At 46.4% G+C, this 23,268-nt stretch overlaps 2 protein-coding genes across 10 annotated transcripts in view; one reads left to right on the forward strand and one right to left on the reverse strand.

The window, feature by feature from the left end:
* The window catches only part of RAF1 (Raf-1 proto-oncogene, serine/threonine kinase), an 84,862-nt gene extending 79,147 nt beyond the window's left edge, over positions 1-5,715 (forward strand). For 7 of the 8 annotated variants that reach the window (XM_025377843.1, XM_025377847.1, XM_025377849.1 and 4 more), the window contains 5 exons: positions 1,681-1,727; positions 3,533-3,651; positions 4,081-4,212; positions 4,353-4,487; positions 4,676-5,708. In XM_025377843.1, coding sequence (XP_025233628.1) covers positions 1,681-1,727; positions 3,533-3,651; positions 4,081-4,212; positions 4,353-4,487; positions 4,676-4,819 — 577 coding nt within the window. In that variant the 3' untranslated portion in view covers positions 4,820-5,708. Of the gene's footprint in view, positions 1-1,680; positions 1,728-3,532; positions 3,652-4,080; positions 4,213-4,352; positions 4,488-4,675 lie in introns of all 8 variants that reach the window. The other variant, XM_025377845.1, reaches the window with a different exon arrangement.
* Positions 5,601-23,268, reverse strand: part of MKRN2 (makorin ring finger protein 2) — a 28,321-nt gene continuing 10,653 nt past the window's right edge. Inside the window, exons 3-9 of one of the 2 annotated variants that reach the window (XM_025377852.1) lie at positions 20,504-20,632; positions 19,260-19,441; positions 17,169-17,473; positions 14,516-14,730; positions 12,784-12,894; positions 7,333-7,477; positions 5,606-7,169 (exon numbers count right to left, since the gene is read on the reverse strand). In XM_025377852.1, coding sequence (XP_025233637.1) covers positions 7,032-7,169; positions 7,333-7,477; positions 12,784-12,894; positions 14,516-14,730; positions 17,169-17,473; positions 19,260-19,441; positions 20,504-20,632 — 1,225 coding nt within the window. In that variant the 3' untranslated portion in view covers positions 5,606-7,031. Of the gene's footprint in view, positions 7,170-7,332; positions 7,478-12,783; positions 12,895-14,515; positions 14,731-17,168; positions 17,474-19,259; positions 19,442-20,503; positions 20,633-23,268 lie in introns of both variants that reach the window. The other variant, XM_025377853.1, reaches the window with a different exon arrangement.

Genomic DNA, 23,268 nt, shown 5'->3' on the forward strand with positions numbered 1-23,268 from the left:
AGAGAAAGGAGCAAGAGAGAGAGCATGGAGGGAGGTCCCAGACTCTTTTAATAACCAGGTTTCATGTGAACTAATAGCATGTGAATTAATAGTGTGTGAACTCACTCGTTACTGCAGGGAGGGCACCCAGCCATTCGTGAGGAATCCATCCCTATGACCCAAACACCTGCCACTTGGGTCCCACCTCCAACACTGGGGATCACATTTCAACTTGAGATTTGGAGTGGACAGATATCCAAATGATATACCCATTAGCGGTCACCCAATACCTCTCACCCACTTGCAACTATTTTCTGTTTCTACGGATTTTGCCTACTTTATAGTTTAATATAAATGCAATCATGTAAGATATGACATAATGATATAAAGATATATATAATGATATAGGAAGGTAGTCCCACAAGATTATAATACTGTATTTTTACTGTGCCTTTTCTATGTTTGGCTTTTTTTTTTTTTTTTTTTTTGAGATGGAGTCTCGCTTTGTCGCCCAGGCTGGAGTGCAGTGGCGCCATCTCGGCTCACTGCAAGCTCTGCCTCCCGGGTTCATGCCATTCTCCTGCCTCAGCCTCCTGAGTAGCTGGGAGTACAGGCGCCCGCCACCACGCCTGGCCAATTTTTTGTATTTTTAGTAGAGACGGGGTTTCACCGTGTTAGCCAGGATGATCTTGTTCTCCTGACCTTGTGATCTGCCCGCCTGGCCCTCCCAAAGTGCTGGGATTAAAGGCATGAGCCACTGCGCCCGGCCTATGTTTGGCTATGTTTAGAGACACAAATACTCACCATGTTACAACCAGCTACAGTATTCAGTACACTGAGGGCCATAGAGGTTTGTAGCCTAAGTGCAACAGGCTATACTATTTAGCCAGGGTGTGTAGTAGGCTGTACCATCTTGGTTTGTGTAAGTACACTTTATGACGTTTGCATGATAACAAGTTGGCTAACAACACATTTCTCAGAAGATATCCCTGCCGTTAAGTGATGCTTGACTGTGTATAATACATAAGATATGGTATTGTATGCCTGGGCGCTTTGACCCAGTTTAATATTTTCAAGATTAATCCAGGTTGTAGCATGTGTCACTACTTCATTCCTTTCTGAGTAACATGTCATTGTATGGATATGCCACATTATTCATTCATCAGTTATGGACATTGGGTTATCAGAATTACTTTTGAGTAAAACTGATGCTTGAAGAAGTGTCAGCAATGGTCAGGCGCAGGGGCCCATGCCTGTAATCCAAGCATTTTGGGAGGCCAACGCGGGAGGATCACTTGAGCCCAGGAGTCAAGACCAGCTTGGGCAACACTGCAAGACCCTGTATCTACCAAAAAAAAAAAAAAAAAAAATGTGGTGTGGTGGCACATGCCTGTGGTCCCAGCTACTGGGAGGTGGGAGGATCACTTGAGCCCAGGAGGTTAAGGCTGCAGTGAGCTATGACTGCATCACTGCACTCCAGTCTCCAGGAAAAAAAAAAAAAAGTGTAAGCATGTTTGTACTGTAGCCTCACTTTCAGGTAAGCAGTGATGTGAACCAGGCTGAACAGCACAGCATCTGTCCCTGTGTGTAACACTCCTTGGAGCCAGACCTTCAGTGGCTTTACTTCTTAGCTGTAGTTTAAAACCGCTTTCTACCCATGCCCCTCAAACTTATTTTTAATAATTTCTTTTCCCTTCACAGCTATTTGCATGCAAAGAACATCATCCACAGAGACATGAAATCCAACAGTATCCTTTGGTTGTTGAGTTCATTTGACTGCTCAGTTCTAAATTTAGGGAAACAGAGGAGAGCCTTTTTATCTAAGTGGCTGTTGGTGCCAGGGGATATCTTTTTAAGGAAAGAAGAAGAGGACAGGAAAACAGAAAAGTCAAAATTAGTAGGCTTGGCCTGCCCCTCAGCAGCTTATGCCTCACCTGGGCTGATGAGAGCGATGTTTAGGTTAGGTTCCTTTCTGAGTTTTATCTCAGCAAAAGTGATTTGGAGAGATTTCGGTAAACTTGAAATAGGTATAATTTTATCACACTATTAGTAAATTTAACCTGAGGGGGATTGGGCTTTTGTCTTATGTTTATTTCTAGTTTGTGGCCAGTGTGTGTATGTGTATCTACTTGTTATGTGGATAGTAAGTAGCTACAAGCCAGATGTGGATAGTAAGTAGCTACAAGCCAGATGTTGAAAGATTTCCAAAATCACTATTTAAAATAGTCTTTCTTGACGAGGCGTAATGGCTCACACCTATAATCCCAGCACTTAGGGAGGCTGAGGCAGGTGGATCACTTGAGGCTAGGAGTTTGAGACCAGCCTGGCCAATGTGGCGAAACCCTGTCTCTTAACTTTAAAAATTAGCTGGGTGTGGTGGCACGTGCTTGTAATCCCAGCTACTCAGGAGGCTGAGGCATGAGAATCACTTGAACCTGGGAGGCAGAGGTTGCAGTGAGCTGAGATCATGCCACTGCACTCTAGCCTTGGGGACAGAGCAAGGCTCTGTCTCAAAAAAATAAATAAAATGATCTTTCTTAAAGGTACATAAGTGGGTTCCTCAGAAGTCACTGTTACAAGAGGAGAGGGGTTGTTTTTATAGAAGAGTAAATGAAGAAAGGTATTTTTAATGCTGTAAGGCATGAAATTTAACAAATTTGAATCTGCCACCCTCCACTAGCCTTTCCTTGTGAAAGAAAGATGGCATTACAACCCACTTTTCTTCTTGAGCAGTGAGAGAGGCATGATAGTTGTGTTGGATTATGGGACATGGCCTGTTTTAGGTACATGTCTGAGGTGTGGAACACCTTTCAATGGTGGGCTTTTTAGCAGCCAAACATTATACCATGAAAGCAGAAATCACAGATTTAAGGTGTGAATTCCTGGGCACCAACAGATCACAAGTTACTTTGTATGTGTTTTTTTTTTCTGTTTTTAAATTTTTTTTCCCCTCACAAGTTAGACTTAAACTGTATGACTTCTTTACCCAGAAGCGAGCTGACTTCGGCTCTCATTTTGAAGTCACCAAGTGGTACCAATTCTAACGAGGAATTTCTTATGACAACATTGAACACTCAGTAAGGGATTTGCTATTTTGTTAACCACTCAAGTTTCAGATGGTGATTTGAGGGTGGAATACAGGCAGAAACGACTGTAAGCTGTCAGCAGGCCATGCTTGGCCCTCTGGGGAGCACTGGAGTGTGGCCTCTGCTCATTGTGTTAGGGTTTCAAGCACCTGTATTATGTGGAAAGGTCACAAGGCCAGGGACCCAGCACCTAGACATGCAAATGGGGAGAAGCAGCAGAGAAGAAACGCTGGCTTGCTTTTGGCTTGGGCCAAATAATCTGGCACATTGACCAATCCCTGCCTGTCTTCTGGAAGAAGGGGCATTTCAAAAGCACTTTAAAGAACTTCAGAAACCTTAGGAAATTCAGTGCAGAGGCTGTGACAGAGGGAAGGTGGAGAGATTACCATGTTATAAAGAACTTTGGGATGTTTTTCAAAATTAACTTGACCATTCTTTTGAAACCAGAGTCCTTAACAAGCATTGAGATATATTTCTCCATGAAGGCCTAACAGTGAAAATTGGAGATTTTGGTTTGGCAACAGTAAAGTCACGCTGGAGTGGTTCTCAGCAGGTTGAACAACCTACTGGCTCTGTCCTGTGGATGGTGAGAATCTGGGCTCCCACCAGCAGTCTCTGGTACAGGGCAAAGGGAATGCCCTGGGGATTTTTGTGCAAACTTTTAAAGCGTTTCTGTACATTTCCCTGAAATCCACATGACCCCTAGTGACAGCCAGCCTCAGGGCAATTGTAGATTTTCTTGAGGAAGCTGTTGATCAGAACCACTGTGAAGCTTAGTGTGGAGAGGAGATAATAAGCTGGGTGATAGAAGTGCTGGGTGTTGGTCCTTTAAAGACAAGGATTCCTGAGCTGTTTTACCCAGTGCCTGAGTTGGAGTCCTTTAGGGGAAAAACTATGTGGGGACTGAAGAATGGACTCATTCAAAACTAATGAAAGGGACAGCCTGGGTCCTAGATGTCTGTAAGGTCTGTCATATGGTGATAAATGCACTTTTGTCATATGGTGATAAATGTAGGCCCCAGAGGTGATCCGAATGCAGGATAACAACCCATTCAGTTTCCAGTCGGATGTCTACTCCTATGGCATCGTATTGTATGAGCTGATGACGGGGGAACTTCCTTACTCTCACATCAACAACCGAGATCAGGTGAGTCTGTGCTGGTGCTAAAGGTCCTAACGCGTGGGAGCCCTTGGGCCTCTCCCAGCCTAGGCAGCTAGAGGGTTAGGACTTGATATTTTCTGTAGTTCATTTACCCCCCATTCGCTCAGCTGTTTTCTTTCCCTTAGATCATCTTCATGGTGGGCCGAGGGTATGCCTCCCCAGATCTTAGTAAGCTATATAAGAACTGCCCCAAAGCAATGAAGAGGCTGGTAGCTGACTGTGTGAAGAAAGTAAAGGAAGAGAGGCCTCTTTTTCCCCAGGTAAGGCTCAGGGCTGCTAGAATGGTGATTAAAGCATGGGTTGGTTCTTAAAGATGGCAATGTAAGGTGGGAGTATTTTGTTTTGTTTTATAGGGAGGGGACCCAGATCCTCTACAAGATGGTTGGGGGCAGGGTACAGCCTGTGTCTTTGAGACAGCTAATGAGAGCATTCTGGGGCTTTGTTTCAGATCCTGTCTTCCATTGAGCTGCTCCAACACTCTCTACCGAAGATCAACCGGAGCGCTTCCGAGCCATCCTTGCATCGGGCAGCCCACACTGAGGATATCAATGCTTGCACGCTGACCACGTCCCCGAGGCTGCCTGTCTTCTAGTTGACTTTGCACCTGCCCTCAGGCTGCCAGGGGAGGAAGAGAAGCCAGCAGGCACCACTTTTCTGCTCCCTTTCTCCAGAGGCAGAACACATGTTTTCAGAGAAGCTGCTGCTAAGGACCTTCTAGACTGCTCACAGGGCCTTAACTTCATGTTGCCTTCTTTTCTATTCCTTTGGGCCCTGGGAGAAGGAAGCCATTTGCAGTGCTGGTGCATCCTGCTCCCTCCCCGCATCCCCCATGCTCAAGGCTCAGCCTTCTCTAGATGCGCAAGTGGATGTTGATGGTAGTACAAAAAGCAGGGGCCCAGCCCAGCTGTTGGCTACATGAGTATTTTGAGGAAGTAAGGTAGCAGACAGTCCAGCCCTGATGTGGAGACACATGGGATTTTGGAAATCGGCTTCTGGAGGAATGCATGTCACAGGTGAGACTTTCTTCAGAGAGTGGTGCAGCGCCAGACGTTTTGCACATAAGGCACCAAACAGCCCAGGACTGCCGAGACTCTGGCCGCCCGAAGGAGCCTGCTTTGGTACTATGGAACTTTTCTTAGGGGACACATCCTCCTTTCACAGCTTCTAAGGTGTCCAGTGCATTGGGATGGTTTTCCAGGCAAGGCACTCAGCCAGTCCCCATCTCGGCCCTCAGGGAGCAGTCTTCCATCATGCTGAATTTTGTCTTCCAGGAGCTGCCCCTATGGGGCGGGGCCGCAGGGCCAGCCTTGTTTCTCTAACAGCCTTGTTTCTCTAGTCACATCATGTGTATACAAGGAAGCCAGGAATACAGGTTTTCTTGATGATTTGGGTTTTAATTTTGTTTTTATTGCACCTGACAAAATACAGTTATCTGATGGTCCCTCAATTTTATGTTATTTTAATAAAATAAATTAAATTTAGGTGTAATGGCTGTTACCTCCTTTTAAAGTAATTCTGAGCTCACAATTTGAACGTCCCATTTGTTCACCCTCTTCAGGAGCAGAATTCAAGAACAGGAAATGTGCCCAGAGCCTAGGCTGGGAATGAATTTGTAATTTAACCTTTGTACTCTTTGTAACCCTCTACTGAAGAAGAGTTAAGTATAAAAATTAAGCAGAAAGTATTCTAAACTCAGCTAATAGGTTAAGTAATGCGTTCTATAAAATATTTGGTAGCTACAGCTTAAAAAAAAAAAAAAACAGATAAATTCCAGCTTGGAACAAGCCAGTGCTAGTTCACAAGGTTGTGCTCACCCTTCAATTAAAATGACTACAAGACTTGCCATCAGCTCTCTTCAGGACCACTGCTGGGTCAGAATCAGAAACCTTGGGTGCCATGACATTTTTACAAAATTTCAAATCAAAGCCAGGCTTTGCAGATAATAGACCGCTTGAGTACGAACCACACATTATGTAAGTGCACGTATATTTTGAGTTCTCAATACAATTACCCTGATGGGCATGAACCCACAGGTGAGAGCAGAGGTTTGGTTCCCCTGGAGGGCCCTGGCTGGAGGCCCCAGCACCAACCAGACAGGAGGGCCAGACTGCTACCCAGTACTGTACCTCCTGTTCCTTCAAGAGCCTCCCTAAGGGAGAAAAAGATTTATACTTCCACTTTGTTTGCTGCACATGTGGCAACAAGATTGCTACCCTGATTTGGGACACTTGCGAGAACTCAAAAAAAATGACCACCCTTAAAGCCCTAGAAAAAAGTTGTATGTTAACAGCTATGCTGCACTCACTCTGCATTGTGTATTCTTGAAAGCTCTGTATAAAGCAAAATTTTGACCACACACTAAATACATTAGAGAAATACACTATAGAGGAGTCCTTTTATAGGGTTGAAGAATCCTTTGGTAAGAAAAATATGCTGCATTAGGGACAGCTGCAAGTTTACTATCTCTGGGAAAGAAAAGATCAAAGATAAGAGCCAAGTTTGTTTTTTAAAGCAGTCAATCCAAACAAACAGTCTGGGTGGTTAGTTGTTACCCCTGAGGGGCTTGAGGTGTAACTATATCAGCTATAAAAATAGTAATTCCATACACTTATTAGGTTACTTTATATCCTTCACTCTTCCCCATGGCTGTAATAATGGAGAGTGAATGAGACTAAGGCTAAGCCCAACTCCACTCAAATCCAAGCCACACACCACCTTGGCTACAGTACAGGGAAGCTCTGCACACCCTGGCTTGGGAAAGTTTTGGCTGATGGAGCCCAAGATGCAGGGCAACCATCTACTCTTTAGGGTTCTGATGACTCCACTCCAGAAAGGTGCATGAAGAGGTCCCCGAGCTCTGTCATGTCGACATCTTCATTGTTGGGGACATGCCGGCTTTCTCGGTTCTCGATGAAATCCCAGAGCCGCACTGAATTAAAGAACTGCAAAAACAGCCAGTGGACATGCCTGGTTACTGCCAAGAGCAACAGGAAGGCTACGTTGCTTGATCTTTCTTTTGCCTACCCCATTTCTCTGCCAGGAACAGTACCTGGAAATGCCCACAGCTGCTAAGTGTCCCCAACTAGAGATGGCTAAAGTCCTTACCCTCACAGTGCCTTGAGAACTGAGCTGTTTCCGAGGTTTTTCAGGCTCTGCTAGCCGCCCATCAGGGTAAGCATGGCGATAAAGACATTTGCTTCCAAATGGGCAGGTCCCCTTGCCTTGCTCAAAGTATTTACAGGCTTTTTTCCTGAAAAGCAGAAAGAAAAAGTCAAGTGGCTGGTGGGAAAATATGGGGTCCAGATTGGGCCACTGCCTCCCTCTATCCTTACCCTTACGGCAGAGGTAGGTCAGCCTCACATTCTAGGTGGGGCAACTTAGGCTGGGAGAGGTTGAGTAATTTGTCTCAGGTCCCACACAGCTGGGATTCTGATTTCCAAGCAGAATAGGAAGCATCCCTACTTACCTGTAGCCTTGCAAAGGATATGAACCTGCCTGGAGACTCGCTGTGTGGAGACTGCAGTGCCTCACAGGCCCTCCGGCAGCTCCAGAGCGCCTCCTGGGTCACCACAGAGCTAAGCCAGGCCTGGTCACTCCTCTGGGCACTAAGGTCTGAAGCTGGGCCACTTGTCTCTGCTCAAAGTTCCCTAGGTACTCCACCAAGCCAAGTCTCCCATTCCTCCTGGCTGCAGTGCTGTCAAGGTGACTACAGGGAAAGCAGAGGGTTTTAGCAACTGCCTAAAACCATAGGTCTCCTTCCAGTTTTCCTGTCTTCACCCTCAGCACCAGGGCTTCTTCACGCCTTATGTGCTTTGGACCCCTTCTCTGAACAGTGTTTTTCAATACATAAAACGCCTAGGTCTAGAGCCTACAGTTACCAAACAGTTCAAAATGTTTTCCCTCTCTCTTAATTCTACCATTTTCCCCACAGACCTCTATGTTAAGAACCCTGCCCGAGGAAACTCAATCAAATGAATTCCCATTTTGCTCAAATGAACTCTGGTTTATCCAATCATAAAGGACCCCAAACTGAAGTGAAAAAAAGATACCCAAGAATCCAGAGGGCCATCTCAGAGAACAGAGGAAGGGGGAAAGTCACAGAAATAAAGCCAAACAACAGAAAGGGCATGCTGCTGCCAGGGGCAGCTGGGGTGTGTGTGACAGCGGGAGACAAGAACGGGGAAAGGGGGCTCCTGAATCCAGTGGTTTTCCGTCTTGTCAGATGGGATGGCCACAGGCCAGTGGTGAAGTTCTCTGAGGACGGCTTCAGAGCAGCATAAAGAAAAGCTCCCTGGCCAGGTGTGGTGGCTCACACCTGTAATTTCAGCACTTTGGGAGGCCAAGGTGGGTGGATCACTTGAGGTCAGGAGTTCGAGACCAGCCTGGCCAACATGGTGAAACCCCGTCTCTACTAAAAATCCAAAAATTAGCTGGGCGTGGTGGCGGGCACCTGTAATCCCAGCTACTCAGGAGGCTGAGGCAGGAGAATTGCTTGAACCCAGGAGGTGGAGGCTGCAGTGAGCCGAGATCGTGCCACTGCACTCCAGCCTGGGAGACAGAGTGAGACTTCGTCTGGGGGAGGCGGGAAGCTCCCTTGCCATCTGATCTGATTTGAGCACAGGTGGCTGCAGAGCAGGTGTGTGGACCGCACATCCTCTAGGCCCCCACTTGCCTGGGGTTCTGAGCAGACTTCAAATGACCGCGAGCAGTTTGCTCTCACCAGAGCCTGCTGGACAACTCTAGGGCATCCTAGCACACTGGCTATGAACTCCATCAGGTCAAACACATTATGTGCTGGTTCCGTACTCTCACAAGAATATTACTCTTTTTCCTCCCCCAGGCTTATCTGGTCACCAAGGCCAAAAGCCTCCAGTTCACTCTGACTCACTCTGTGTTCTCGGCTCTCACACCCAACTGTGTTCATTCTATTTACAAATCACTTCCCAATCTCCCCTTCCTTTGGGTTCCTAAACTGTGGAAGCCTCTGGGGCCTGCCTACCAGGGCCACTTCCTCACTGGCCTCCCTCCCACTCCACCAGTTTCCACCTTGTTCAGAGTACCACAGAGGAGCTTCCCAACCTTTTTTTTTCTTTAAAGAGATGAGGTCTCCCTATGTCTCCCCTGGCTGGTCTCGAACCCCTGCCCTCCTCAGCCTCCCAAAGTGCTGGGATTACAGGCGTGAGCCACTGCACCTGGCCCCAACCTGTTCTTAAAGACCATGGTCACACTGGGATTCAAGTGTCGCTTAGATTCCAGTCTGTGTGTAGGTCCCACCACATCCTTCTACACACCTGCTTCAGTGCCAGGAGCCATTCCCAGTGTCCCCCAGACACAAAACCGACACCCTTCTGTGCCCATGTCCTTTCGTCACTTCCCCTGCACAGGTGCTTCCTGCTTCACTGTTCAGGTTCCCACGCTGCTTCCCCTGACAGCCCCTGGTGGATCCAAGTGCTTTCTCTGTTATGACTTATGGTCCCTCATGAAGAACTGGTCACTAGCAAACCTGTATCATAATTGCCCTTTTGCAGTTTCCCATGAAGTTGTCTTACTTGGCTGGGCGCGGTGGCTCACACCTATAATCCTAGCAGTTTGGGAGGCTGAGATGGGTGGATCATCTGAAGTCAGGAGTTCAAGACCAGCCTTGGCAACATGGTGAAACCCCATCCCTACTAAAAAAATACAAAAATTAGCTGGGTGTGGTGGCACACACCTGTAATCCCAGCTACTTGGGAGGCTGAGGCAGAAGAATCACTTGAACCCTGGAGGTGGAGGTTGCAGTGAGCTGAGATCACGCCATTGCACTCCAGCCTGGGTGAAAGGGTGAGACTCAAAAAAAAAGAAATTGTCTTACTAATCTCTACATCTCCCAGTGGTGCTTAGCTGGAAGGTGCCTGACCCACAGTGAGTACTCAGTAAATGTCTGTGGATTGCAAAACACACAGTCATCAAAGGAAAGCAAACAAGGAAAGATCCAAATAGCAGTAACAATTTCCAGACTGCTTTTCAGCGGAGCCCCCTTCTCAGGCTGGGGCCCTTTTCTACAGGCCGGGGCCCTCTGCTTGCCACGCCTGCCCTCTTGTGGACACACAGGAAGATTGTATGAGGAAAAAATGGTAAAAAAAAAAAAAAAAAAATCAAGCTTTAGTAAACTGATACGCAACATAAAGGAACCATAAAAAAGGTAATGTATAGTTTCACTTTTAGTATGACAAGTAAACTTCTACCATACCCAACCCTCCTGCAGACAAGTCTTAACACAAATATTTCAAAAAGACCTGAAGGTGGCCGGGCGCGGTGGCTCAAGCCTGTAATCCCAGCACTTTGGGAGGCCGAGACAGGCGGATCACGAGGTCAGGAGATCGAGACCATCCTGGCTAACACGGTGAAACCCCATCTCTACTAAAAAAATACAAAAAACTAGCCGGGCGAGGTGGTGGGCGCCTGTAGTCCCAGCTACTCGGGAGGCTGAGGCAGGAGAATGGCGTAAACCCGGGAGGCGGAGCTTGCAGTGAGCTGAGATCCGGCCACTGCACTCCAGCCTGGGCGACACAGCGAGACTCCGTCTCAAAAAAAAAAAAAAAAAAAAAAGACCTGAAGGCACTGGAGAATGAACAAATGCAGTTAGATTCTTTGGAGGAGTAAACACAAAGAAGAATAGCAATGGCAAAGGCTGTTACCTTTAAAAAGGTAGCTTTTGTGGCTCACTTCTGTAATCCCAGCACTTTGGGAGGCCGAGGCAGGCAGATTGCCTGAGCTCCAGAGTTCAAGACCAGCCTGGGCAACATGGTGAAACCCTGTCTCTACTAAAATACAAAAATTAGCCAGGTGTGGCAGCATGCGCCTGTAGTCTCACCTTCTCAGGAGGCTGAGGCAGAAGTGCTTGAACCCAGGAGGCGGAGGTGGCAGTGAGCTGAGAGCCATGCACTCCAGCCTGGGCTACAGAGCAAGACTCCGTCTCCAAAAAAAAAAAAAAAAGAAAGAAAGAAGTAGCTTTTATCCTGGAGCAGGCCAAAATCACAACCACTTGGGGTGACTAAAACTCCAAGGGGAAATCCAATCTTTCTGGCCTGAAGAACTAAAAGACGAGAGTTCAAGGTAATCGCAGCCATTGGAAAGTGAGGAAACAATCCCACAAAGTAAGAGGCCTGTGAAAGAGTGCTCAAAGGCTGTGTATAAACTCTGCCCAAATCTGACTAACTCCTGAACCACACAGGAATGCGACAAACTCAGCCACGAATGCAAAACCAGAACTGAGATCTCAACTGCTGCCTGGGTTTGAGTTCAGACAATTTACCTACCTGTTAAAAACATCAACACTTGGCCAGGCGCAGTGGCTCATGCCTGTAATCCCAGCACTTTGGGAGGCCGAGGTGGGCGGATCACCTGAGGTCAGGAGTTCAAGACCAGCTAGGCTAACATGGTGAAACCCCATTTCTACTAAAAGTACAAAAAATTAGCCAGGCGCAGTGGCGCATGCCTGTAATCCCTGCTACTCAGGAGGCTGAGGCAGCAGAATCGCTTGAACCCAGGAGGCAGAGGATGCAGTGAGCCGAGATTACACCACTGCACTCCAGCTTGGGCAAGAAGAGTGAAACTCCGTCTCAAAAAAAAAAAAATGAACACTTTACAGATAAACTGTAACAGAATCCTAAGTCTCTCTACAACGTAATATTTACAATGTCAAGGATAAAATCTAAAATTACTAGATATATGAAGAATCAGGAAAATGTGATCCATTCTTAAAAGACAACAGAGGTCAACTTCAAGATGACAAGGATTTCAAAGTAGCTACTACAACTATGCTCAAAGAGATGAAGAGAAAACAAAGGTTGAAAAAGAATGAACATCCCCAGAGATCTATGGACAATATAAAAAAATCTACCATAAATGTAAGTAGAGTCCCAGCAGGAAAAGAAAAAACAAGGTAGAAAAAAAGTTAATGAAACAACAGCTAAAATTTCCCTAATCTTGGGGAGTGACATAAACGTAGAGAAAAACCACTCCTCAGCAAAATGTCAACATGCTGACAACCAGGACAAAGAGGAAAACTTGAGGCTGGGCACGGTGGCTCATGCCTGTAATCCCAGCACTTTGGGAGGCTGAGGCAGGAGGATCACTTGAGTCTAGGAGTTCAAGACCAGCCTGGGCTACATGGCGAAACCTTGTCTCTACCAAAAAAAGAAAAAAAGAAAAAAAATTAGCTGGGCATGGTGGCGCACAGTACTGGCGATCCCAGCTACTCAAGAGGCTCCTGCTTGAGTCCAGGAGGCTGAGGCTAGAGTGAGCTAAGAGTGCACCACTGCACTCCAGTTTGGGCAACAGAGTGAGACCCTATCTCACCGAAACAAAAACAAAAACAAAAAAACACCAAAACTAAACAGGTCCACATCACCATGTCCTTGCTCATTGCTGCATCCCAGAGCCCAGCATCGTGCCTGAGAGAAGGAAGAGAGGAAGAGGCCCCTAAGACCACACTCCTGGGAGGGAGAACAAGGACACAGGCTGACAGCAGAGCCAGGCAGGCAGCAAGGGCACGTCGAAACTCAAAGCACTTACCCCATCCCCTGTTTGAAGGCTTCAATCAACTCGTTCTTTTTATTCTGATCTTCCACCCAATACACACTTGGAATTACAAACTCTGATATCACACGGCATTCTGGACAAGACCTGAAATAAGAATTAGATTACGAAGGGAGAAGTCATGTTATGAAGCCTGGGCACACTCTCTGCTACACCTCTTGCTCAACTGCCTGACCACTACAGGCACTTCCTTCACCAGAAATTCCAAAAGATGAAATCACAATCATCCAAGAACCTTATTTACTATTTAAAAAATAGGGTTTCCCAATGAGAACACATGGACACATGTGGGGAACATCACATACTGGGGCCTGTCGGTGCAGGGGCAAGGGGAGGGAGAGCATCAGCACAAATAGCTAATGCATGTGGGGCTGAAAACCTAGGTGACAGGTTGAGAGGTGCAGAAAACCACCTTGGCACATGGATACCCATGTAACAAAGCTACACATTCTGCACGTGTATCCCAGAACTTAAGGCAAAAAAAATACATATCTATATATCTATATATAGGGTTTCCTCAACAAAAAAGACAGATGAAATAACCCTCATACATCGCTGGTGAGAATGTAAAATGGTGCAGAGAATGCAAAATTTGAACAGAGTCTGGCAGATTCTCCAACAGTTTTATGTAGTGTTATTATACCATAAAACCTAGCAATTCCACGCCTAGGTGTATACCCAAGAGAAATGAAAACACATGTCCACCCAAAACTGTGTTCACAAATGTTGACAGCAGCATTATTCATAATAGTTACAAAGTGAAAACAGCCCAGATGTCCACCAGCTGAGGAATGGATAAGGGAAATGTGCTGTGTCCATACAATGGAACGTATTCCGCCAGGAGAAGGGGTCTCTGGCACATGCTACAGTCAGGATGAACTCTGACAACACCATGCTCAGTGAAAGAGGCCAGGCACAAAAGGCCGCATATTCTGACTCCATTTATAAGCAGTGTCCAGAATAGGCAACTCTGTAGAGACAGCAGATGAGTGGTGAACTAAATTGTGTGCTTTTATCTCAATAAAGCAGTTGTTTTACCACACGATTTTAGACAAGTTACTTGACCCCCTGACCTCAGGCCTGTTTTCTAATCTGTAACTGAGGAGGGTCTTTGCGGGAATGGGATGAGCAGATAGATGTGAAGAGTTCTGAACAGTAGAATGCGTGCAGTAACCTCTCCACACGCCAGCTTTTCCCCTGTCCTGCTGGAGAATTTGAGACTCCTGTTGGCCACATTGAGCACATCTCATGTGCCAGGCATCATGCAGAATGTTTTACATGCATTATTCCACTTCATCCTCAAATAACCCTATTTTTGTTTTTGGTGGGGGAAAAAAACGAAGCTCAAAACGATTCACAGGCAACTGGGCTAAAGGCAGGTAGTAGTGGATTTCAAACACAAGGCTAGGAAACGAAAACAGGCCACTGCCGTGGAACAGCTTTTTACACAGATCATCTTTGCTGAGTTCCTCCCCAACACCCAGAACGCTTGGTAGGAATTGTTGCCCATCTTTTATAAGAACAGGCACTTGGGCTCAGGAAGAGTAAATGACTTGCTGAAGTTCATGCAGCCAGGGTCCAGAACTCACCAGTTACTCTGCACTAAGACACCCCTGGAGGGTAACGGAGGGCTTAAAAGTGGATGGAATAAAGTCTCAAATCAAACATTCTCCTAGTTCCTACAGCTAAGACCCCTGGCTGTACTTACTTAATGATTGGGTTTTCAAACTGTTTGGCACACCGCCACTGCCGGATGCAGGACAAGCAGTACGTGTGATTGCAGTTGGAGAGAATCCCAAATCTCCTCTCGGAAGCAGAGGCCTTCTCCAGGATCACTTCCATGCAGATACTGCACACTTTGTCCTGGCTTGCCTGGAAGGCAAAGGCCTTTTCCATCTCATGTTCGAATGTCAACATGCAGATCTGAAGCACAGACAGGAAGGAAGGCTTCGGTTGTTGGCCACTGAGGAGTGGCAGGAGCCTAGGAGTAGCTGCAGCCACACTGCCAGTGCTGAGATCAGGAAGGAACACTGACAGCGACTGCTGTGAGCAAGGCCCAGCCTCCCCCAAGTCAGGACACTGACATCTCCCTCAGACCACACAAAGGACTTCAAACCATCACTGGTCCAGCCCCTTGCTTTCCTAGGAGGTGACGTGGTCACCACTCATTTAGAGCTGAGAACACGGAGATCCGAAAAGGTTAAACTGCAGTGGAGTCAGAGTCCATAAGGACTGCGACCCTAGTCCCCCAGCTCCTCTGGGCACTGTTTCCCCCGACTCTGAGCCATGTCTACATCAGAGGTGCTGACTCGTCCTTACCATAAGCCTTGAGGCTAGCAACCTAGTCATATGTAAGCAGCACCACCTCTCCCCAAGAAAACGATTCAATGAATTCATTCATTCATTAGGCATGCCCTGAATTCCTTCTATGTGCTGGCATTTGAGGAAGTGCAAAGAGTGAGAAGACCTACGCCCGGCCCTTGTGAACTCAGTGTGTCCAGATCTGAGACAAGCCAACGTTCACCGCAGAGACCTCACACACTTGCATAAAGACAGTTCTAATCCTCTGCTTCCCTGGAAGACAACGGAGAGTGTCTCCTTGTCCAATGCCACATGGAGTCAGTACTAGCTTACCCCTTGATTATCTAGGAATACACTGTCCATTTAAACATGCCTTAGGCCGGGTGCGGTGGCTCACACCTGTAATCCCGTTACTCTGGGAGGCCATGATAGGAGGACTGCTTGATCTCAGAAGTTCAAGACCAGCCTGAGCAACATAGCAAGACCTCATCTCTGTGAAAAATAAAATAATTTTTTTTTTTTTGAGATGGAGTCTCGCTCTGTCTCCCAGGCTGGAGTGCAGCGGAGCAATCTCAGCTCACTGCAAGCTCCGCCTCCCGGGTTCACGCCATTCTCCTGCCTCAGCCTCCCAAGTAGCTGGGACTATAGGCGTCCACCACCACACCTGGTTAATTTTTTGTATTTTTAGTAGAGACGGGGTTTCACCGTATTAGCCAGGATGGTCTTGATCTCCTGACCTCGTGATCCACCCGCCTCGGCCTCCCAAAGTGCTGGGATTACAGGCGTGAGCCACTGTGCCCGGCCAAAACAAAATAAAATTTTAAAAGTTAGCCAAGCCACCACACCTGGCATTTTAAAATTTTTTTATTATTTTTATTTTTTGAGACAGGGTCTCACTCTGTTGCCCAGACTGGAGTGCAGTAGCAGTCTTGGCTCACTGCAACCTCTGCTTCCCAGGCTCAGGCGATCCTCCCACTTCAGCCCCGCCAAGTAGCTGGGACTACAGGTGTGTGCCACCACACCTGGCTAATGTTTGTTTGTTTGTTTGTTTATTTATTTTGTGGAGACAGGGATCTCACCATGTTGCCCAGGCTGGTCTCAAACTCCTGGGCTCAAGTGATCTGCATGCCTTGGCCTGCCAAAGTGCTGGGATTACAGGTGTGAGTCATCATGACTGGCCCTCCCCTGCCTCTTATCCAGCTTCGTACCCTCTGCATCATGTATAGGGACTAGCATAAGGCAAAGCCTCCCAAAACACTGCAGACATTAATGACTTTAAAAGGCCCTTCCAATAAGTGGCTCCTCAGATTCTATGATTTGGGCTCAAATCTTCCAAAACTTGGCCTAGCTGGATCCCAACCATGAGGAAGTGTGAACCCAGGGAGGGAGGACGCTATATGTGCGTGTGACAGAGACATACACACATATGACATACCATGGTCCTGAGCTAGATCTGTTCTTTGAACTTAGCATGATTTTGTTTCAGATACTACTTCTTTTTCTCTTTATTCTGAGTAATCAAATATTGGCAAAATAGGCCGGGCATGGTGGCTCATGCCTGTAATCCAAGCACTTTGGGAGGCTGAGGCAGGCGGACCACTTGAGGTCAGGAGTTCGAGACCAGCTTGGCCAATATGGTGAAACCCCTTCTTTCCTAAAAATATAAAAGTAGCCGAGCGTGGTGGTGAGTGCCTGTAATCCCAGCTACTCGGCGGGGCTGAGCCAGGAGGATCACCTGAGCCGGGGAAGCAGAGGTTGCAGTGAGCCAAGATTGCACCACTGTACTCCAGGCTGGGTGACAGGGAGACTCTGTTTCAAAAAAAAAAAAAAAAAATGGCAAAATGACTGCAGGAAAAAGAATCTCAAAATAGGATGTTTTACATAGATGCATAACATAGGTATATTACTGGCAGGGGGATACCTGTGGAAACACCAACAATTCTGTCACTTAGTATGTTTCGGATTTCTTTTTTTGAGTGTGTATGGATGGCCTTCAGTGTCCTGTTCAGTACGTTTCAGATTTCTTAACATTGAGTTCATGCAAAGGTTTGTGACTTTACCTTTTCGTGAGCCTTCCTCTGCTCTGGGTCGAAGGGGTGCAAGACTCGCAGCCTACAGATTTCACACACCTCCCCATGCAGGTAGACACAGGCATCCCCAAACCGGCACTCCCCAGCAGCTGCGTAGGGGCACAGCTGCTGCTCGTTGCTGTAGGAGCTGCTGGCCTCCACGTCATCAAGGCCACTCCTGATGGCCTCCAGGTAGGAATGCGGCTTCATCTCGGGGCTGGGTTGGGGGTCGCTGCAGCTGCCTGGATTACTCACCATGCTCGGCTGAGTCTTTCCTTCAGCCATGCCAGACAGATCTGAATACAACACATGGCACACACACATGAAAATGGCCCCATTTTTCTGATATGCCGTTAACCAAAGCCTAACATATTAAGCTACTCTGACCTAAGAATTCCACCCTTGAGAACATATGGCAAAAAAACAGACCGAAGGGGAAAAATAAAAGGAATAGTATAAAATGTTCATAGTGACATTACTTATAATTACTTAAAAAAACAAAAAACAAAAATGGCCAGACAGGGAAATAAGCAAAACAATAGGATACACTTATACAAAAGAACACTAAAGCTGCTGTTTAAAATGGCAAATATGGAAATGTTAACACATGGACCAGTTAACACTAAAACAAACAAAAAAAGTGAGATCACTAGAACACAGTGTTTCCTTCATACCAGCAAAGTTACCAATCATTTTAAGTGAACTAGAATAGATGTCTACAGCAAATCTGTGGGTCCTGAGGCCAGCGTAAACTGTCCCATGGTGAACCCTTCTCACGCCAGGAGCTGCTGCCTTCCCACTGCACACCTCCGAGCTTGTTTAGAGGTCACGTATTCTCACAGGACTACTCATTTGCTGAGGATGGAATCTGCCTACCTCATGGTACCCAATTCCAAGAACTAGAAATCTCTTCACCTGGTGAGGACCAGCCAATAAAAACAACTTTTACGGCCGGGCGCAGTGGCTCTTGCCTGTAATCCCAGCACTTTGGGAGGCCGAGGCGGGTGGATTATGAGATCAGGAGTTCGAGACCAGCCTGACCAACATAGTGAAACCCTGTCTCTACTAAAAATACAAAAATTAGCTGGGCGTGGTGGCGGGCACCTGTAATCCCAGCTACTCGGAAGGCTGAGGCAGGAGAATCCCTTGAACCTGGGAGGCGGAGATTATGCCACTGCACTGCAGCCTAGGCGACAGAGTGAGACTCCGTCTCAAAAAAAAACACACACAAAAAAAACAAAAAAACTTTTACAATTTGTAGCTTTCTTCCTCATCAAACCCCGTTTTAAGGCACAGACCATGTCCCAAACCCTAGTGTGCTATTCTGTTCCCAAAGGTGCAATCTAAAATGTCAAACACTGTCAGCATAAAAACTAAGACCATTCACTGGCCTAAAAGTCAAACAGTGAAACATGCTCTTTAGCAAAATATTTAGTTTTGTTTTTTTTTTTTGAGAGGGAGTCTCACTCTTGTCACCCAGGTTGGAGTGCAGTGGCGTGATCTCAGCTCACTACAACCTCTGCCTCCCGGGTTCAAGAAATTCTCCTGCCTCAGTCTCCCAAGTAGCTGGGATTACAGACGCCTGCCACTACGCCCAGCTAATTTTTGCATTTTTAGTAGAGACGGGGTTTCTACTAAACCATGTTGGCCAGGCTGGTCTCAAACTCCTGACCTCAGGTGATCTGCCCACCTCAGTCTCCCAAAGTGTTCGGGTTACAGGTGTGAGCCACTGTACCCAGACAAAATATTTAGGTTTGAAATGAAGAGCTTGATGCTTCTCACCAGCTGGACAACCACCATATGAAGATGGAAGTTACATGCTGACAAAAAGATTGCGTTTTTATGTTTTGCCAGGTCAGTCTTGGAGCTCAACCCAGCCTTTGGGCACGAGGGCAAACGTATCATTTGAATGATCTACAGCCACATGGAGCCTCTTCAGAAAGTTCTGGTCTCTCCACGCGCACAACCTGGAGGTGTATGAGGTTAGGAGTCCTCTTGACAAGAGGAGGCTAGAAAGGAGCACCAAGCATAAGCCAAGAGTGCTATACAAAAAGAAGCAACAAAAGGCTTCCGCTTACTCACTTCGGTCTCTAAGAACCAAGGTTCTCTTTTCACGCTTCCCGGGTTCATGTGAGTTAGTTTTCACAATGGACGCAGTGACCTCAGAAGGAGGGTGAGGATTGTGGAAAGCTGGGGAGGGCACACTGTGGGCCATGATGCCGACAGCACCTCCAGCTGCAGCAGAGGGCCTCGTGTGGTCATATCTAAACAAAACACACAGCAGATGCATTACAGACATGCCATCCACACACATCCCCACACTCCCCAGATGCCAATGGCCCTCCTTCTGCTGCACTTGTTGAGGTGAAGAAAGCAGCCATCTTTTCCAATATTTAAACTCTAACAGGATTATCGATTAACAGATGCTTGGCAATTCAGTGTGAGGGGGACATTTGCTATCTATCACCTATGCTTAAGTGTCTCTGTGGGACTTTAGTGGGACAGATACACAGCTCCAGACCACACAGAGAGCCTGAAAGTTCCAAAGAGATGTTGAGCTGAAATCTCCTGATGCCTGACTGACCCAGTATTCTTTTGAGCAGGAGTCCCCAAAATGCTGACAAGGGCCAATGACCTCTCCCTGACTGTCTCTCTCGGCACTCATTGGCAGGGGGAGACCAAGGTGGGCCTACTTCCATCATCTCCCACTGCACTGCATAGAAAATGGAGGAAAGGAAACTTTGCAGCCTAGGAAACAAAAGATCAGCTCTGCACTACAAAAGCACGAACAAGTTTCTGGAATTGTGTACAATTTTCTAACTATATATTCATAAGAATAAGGCTGAAAAGTAGTTTTAAAAAATGAAAATTAGGCCGGGCACGGTGGCTCACACCTGTAATCCCAGCACTTTGGGAAGCCAAGGCAGGCAGATCATGAGGTCAGGAGTTAAGACCAGCCTGACCAACATGGTGAAACCCTGTCTCTACTAAAAATACAAAAAAAAAAAATCAGCCAGGTGTAGTGGCAGGTGCCTGTGATATCAGCTACTTGGGAGGCTGAGGCAGGAGAACTGCTTGAACCCTGGAGGCGGAGGTTGCAGAGAGCCAAGATTGCGCCACTGCCCTCCAGCCTGGGCAACAGTGCAAGACTCCATCTCAAAAAAAAAAGAAAATTAGTTTTAGGGTACTGAAACAGGTTTTAAATTTATTTGCCATACTTTCTGTAATGCTGTCATATTACTTTTACATTAAAACTTCCCCCTTATCAAGACCCATTCTCCAAACGAAATCAGTGTCACAGCTGGAGCCTGTCGCAGAGTCCTTGCCTGCACCGAGTTCCATAGGCACAGTAGCCCTTCTGGTAGTACTTGCAGATGGTGGACGGCTTGCTGTTTGCCAAGTCATGTGAGAACAGGCACTGACTTCCTTCCCGACACACACCATGCATAAAATACCTGAAGAGACAAGCACAGGCATACAACTTTCAGAAGCACATTTTGCTTTATAAAATCAGCTTTTTCTTGAACCTAGCATACAAATATTTACCAAGTATATATTAGGTATAAAGGCTCTATTAGGCACTGGAGAGAGATCTATATATTTCCTTGATTCTACAACAGTGATTTCAGAGGCACTACAACTGATTCAATGACAGCTTTTCTGGAAGAAAAGCAAACAATCCCATATATTTCTATGTGAAGATATATCTTCCTGATTTGAGATATGTTCAACGTGAGCCACATAATTGAGAAAATACTCTGTGAAAAACTGTTCTCTCTGTTCTCAAGGAGCTTAAAGGGCATGACTAATGAAACCAGAAGATCTGGGTTCAAGACCCAGCTCTGTCACTTAAGAACATGTCACAAAACCAACGTCCCTGGGCCTTGCTACCTTTCCCTATAAAATGAAGATTATACTACCCACTGGACTGGTTGTGGTGAGGATCAAATACCATCATGTGATATCAAAAGATATACACAGATGCTCCTTGACTAATGATGGGGTTACATCCCAATAAAGCCATTGTTTTCTGTTTTTTGTTTTGAGATGGAGTCTCTCTATGTCACCCAGGCTAGAGTGCAATGGCACAGTCTCAGCTCATTGCAATCTCTACCTTCCGGGTTCAAGCGATTCTCCTAGCTCAGCCTAGGCTACCTTACTTATGCTCAGAACACTTACATTAGCCTACAGTTGGGCCACATCATCTAACACAAAGTCTATTTTATAATAAAGTACAGAATAATCTCATGCAATTTATTAAACACCGTACTGAAAGTGAGAAACAGAAAGGTTGTATGGGTACTTGAAGTACAGTTTTTAATGAAAGCTGTTTCTGATACATTGTTTCAGATGCATCAGAATATCAGATGTATCACATGTTCTGTATCAGAATATTCCACTGAGATATCAGATCCTGGCCTTGAAGGAATAAGTGGTACAGGAATACCTGGGAGGCATTCTAACTCTGTCCAGCCAGGGTAGAGAGACCTGAGTGAATACTCAAACAGTAGAGACCCTAGATGAACATGCCTTGATATTAAAGATAAACTAGGCTGGGCGTGGTGGCTCATGCCTGTAATCCGGCCGAGGCAGGTGCATCACCTGAGGTCAGGAGTTCAAGACCAGACTGACCAACATAGAGAAACCCTGTCTCTACTAAAAAAAATACAAAATAAGGGCCAGGCGCGGTGGCTCATGCTTGTAATCCCAGCACTTTGGGAGGCTGAGGTGGGCGGATCATGAGGTCAGGAGATCGACGCCATCCTGGCTAACATGATGAAACCCCGTCTCTACTAAAAATACAAAAAATTAGCTCGGCGTTGTGGCTAGTGCCTGTAGTCCCAGCTACTTGGGGCTGAGGCAGGAGAACGGCGTGAACCCGGGAGGCGGAGCTTGCAGTGAGCCAAGATCGTGCCATTGCACTCCAGCCTGGGCAACAAGAGCGAAACTCCATCTCAAAACAAAACAAAACAAAAAACAAATGAAACTTCTAGAAGTGAAAAATACAATGTCTGAAATGAGAATTACATTAGATGAGTTTAGTAGATGGGATACTACAAAGGAAAATATCAGAATACTTAAAGACACAGAATAGAAACCATCTGAGAGAGAGAGAGAGAAACAAACTTTTGCTTTTGACTACCAAGGAGCATGGATCTTGGCTTCTCACTGTTAAGGAAAAAAAAAAAAAAAAAAAAACCCCAACTGGAAAATGATACAATTTATGTGAAACAACTGCTTTCAGACAATAGAAAAAACGACTGGTCCTCAAGAGAAGGAAAACACAGGAAGTAAGCCCCATATGTAGTCTGACTTCCTACCTGGAGGCATATTCTAGGTCCTGAAACCTCAGGCAAATCACAGAGATTGGAGTTCAGGGAGGCTGCAGGGATTCTTTAAAGATCCATAAATAGTCCAGGCTCAGAGGCTCATGCCCGTAATCCCACCACTTTGGGAGGCCAAGGTGTGAGGATTGCCTGAGCCCAGAAGTTTGAGGTCAGCCTGGGCAACACGGCAAAAGCCAATCTCTATAAAAAATATAAAAATTAGTCGTGCACGGTAGCTACTTGGGGGCCTGAGGTGGGAGGACTGCTTGAGCCCAGGAAGGACAGAGGCTGCAGTGAGCTCTGTTTGCACCACTGTACTCCAGCCTGGGTGACAAAGCAAGACCCTATCTCAAAACAAAACAAAACAAAACAAAACAAAAAAAAAACCCTGTAAATAGAACCACACATAGGCCGCAGGCAATGGCTCATGCCTGTAATCCCAGCACTTTGTGAGGCCAAGGTGAGTGGATCGCTTGAGCTCAGGAGTTTGAGATCAGCCTGGGCAACATGGTGAAACCTCGTCTCTACCAAAAAATATACAAAAAATTAGCAAGGCATGATAGTGTGCGCCTGTGCTCCCAGCTACTCAGGAAGACGAGGTAGGAGGATCGCTTGAGCCCAGGAGGCGGTGGTTGCACTGAGCCAAGATCGTGCTGCTGCACTCTAGCCTGGGTGACAGAGTGAGACCCTGTCTCAAAAAAAAAAAAAAAAAAAGGTAAGTGGGGGAAATAATCTTTTCACCAAATGATGCTGGACCCAAAATC

This window comes from Theropithecus gelada, chromosome 2 (assembly GCF_003255815.1).
Source record: "Theropithecus gelada isolate Dixy chromosome 2, Tgel_1.0, whole genome shotgun sequence".
NCBI classification, from domain to species: Eukaryota; Metazoa; Chordata; class Mammalia; order Primates; family Cercopithecidae; genus Theropithecus; species Theropithecus gelada.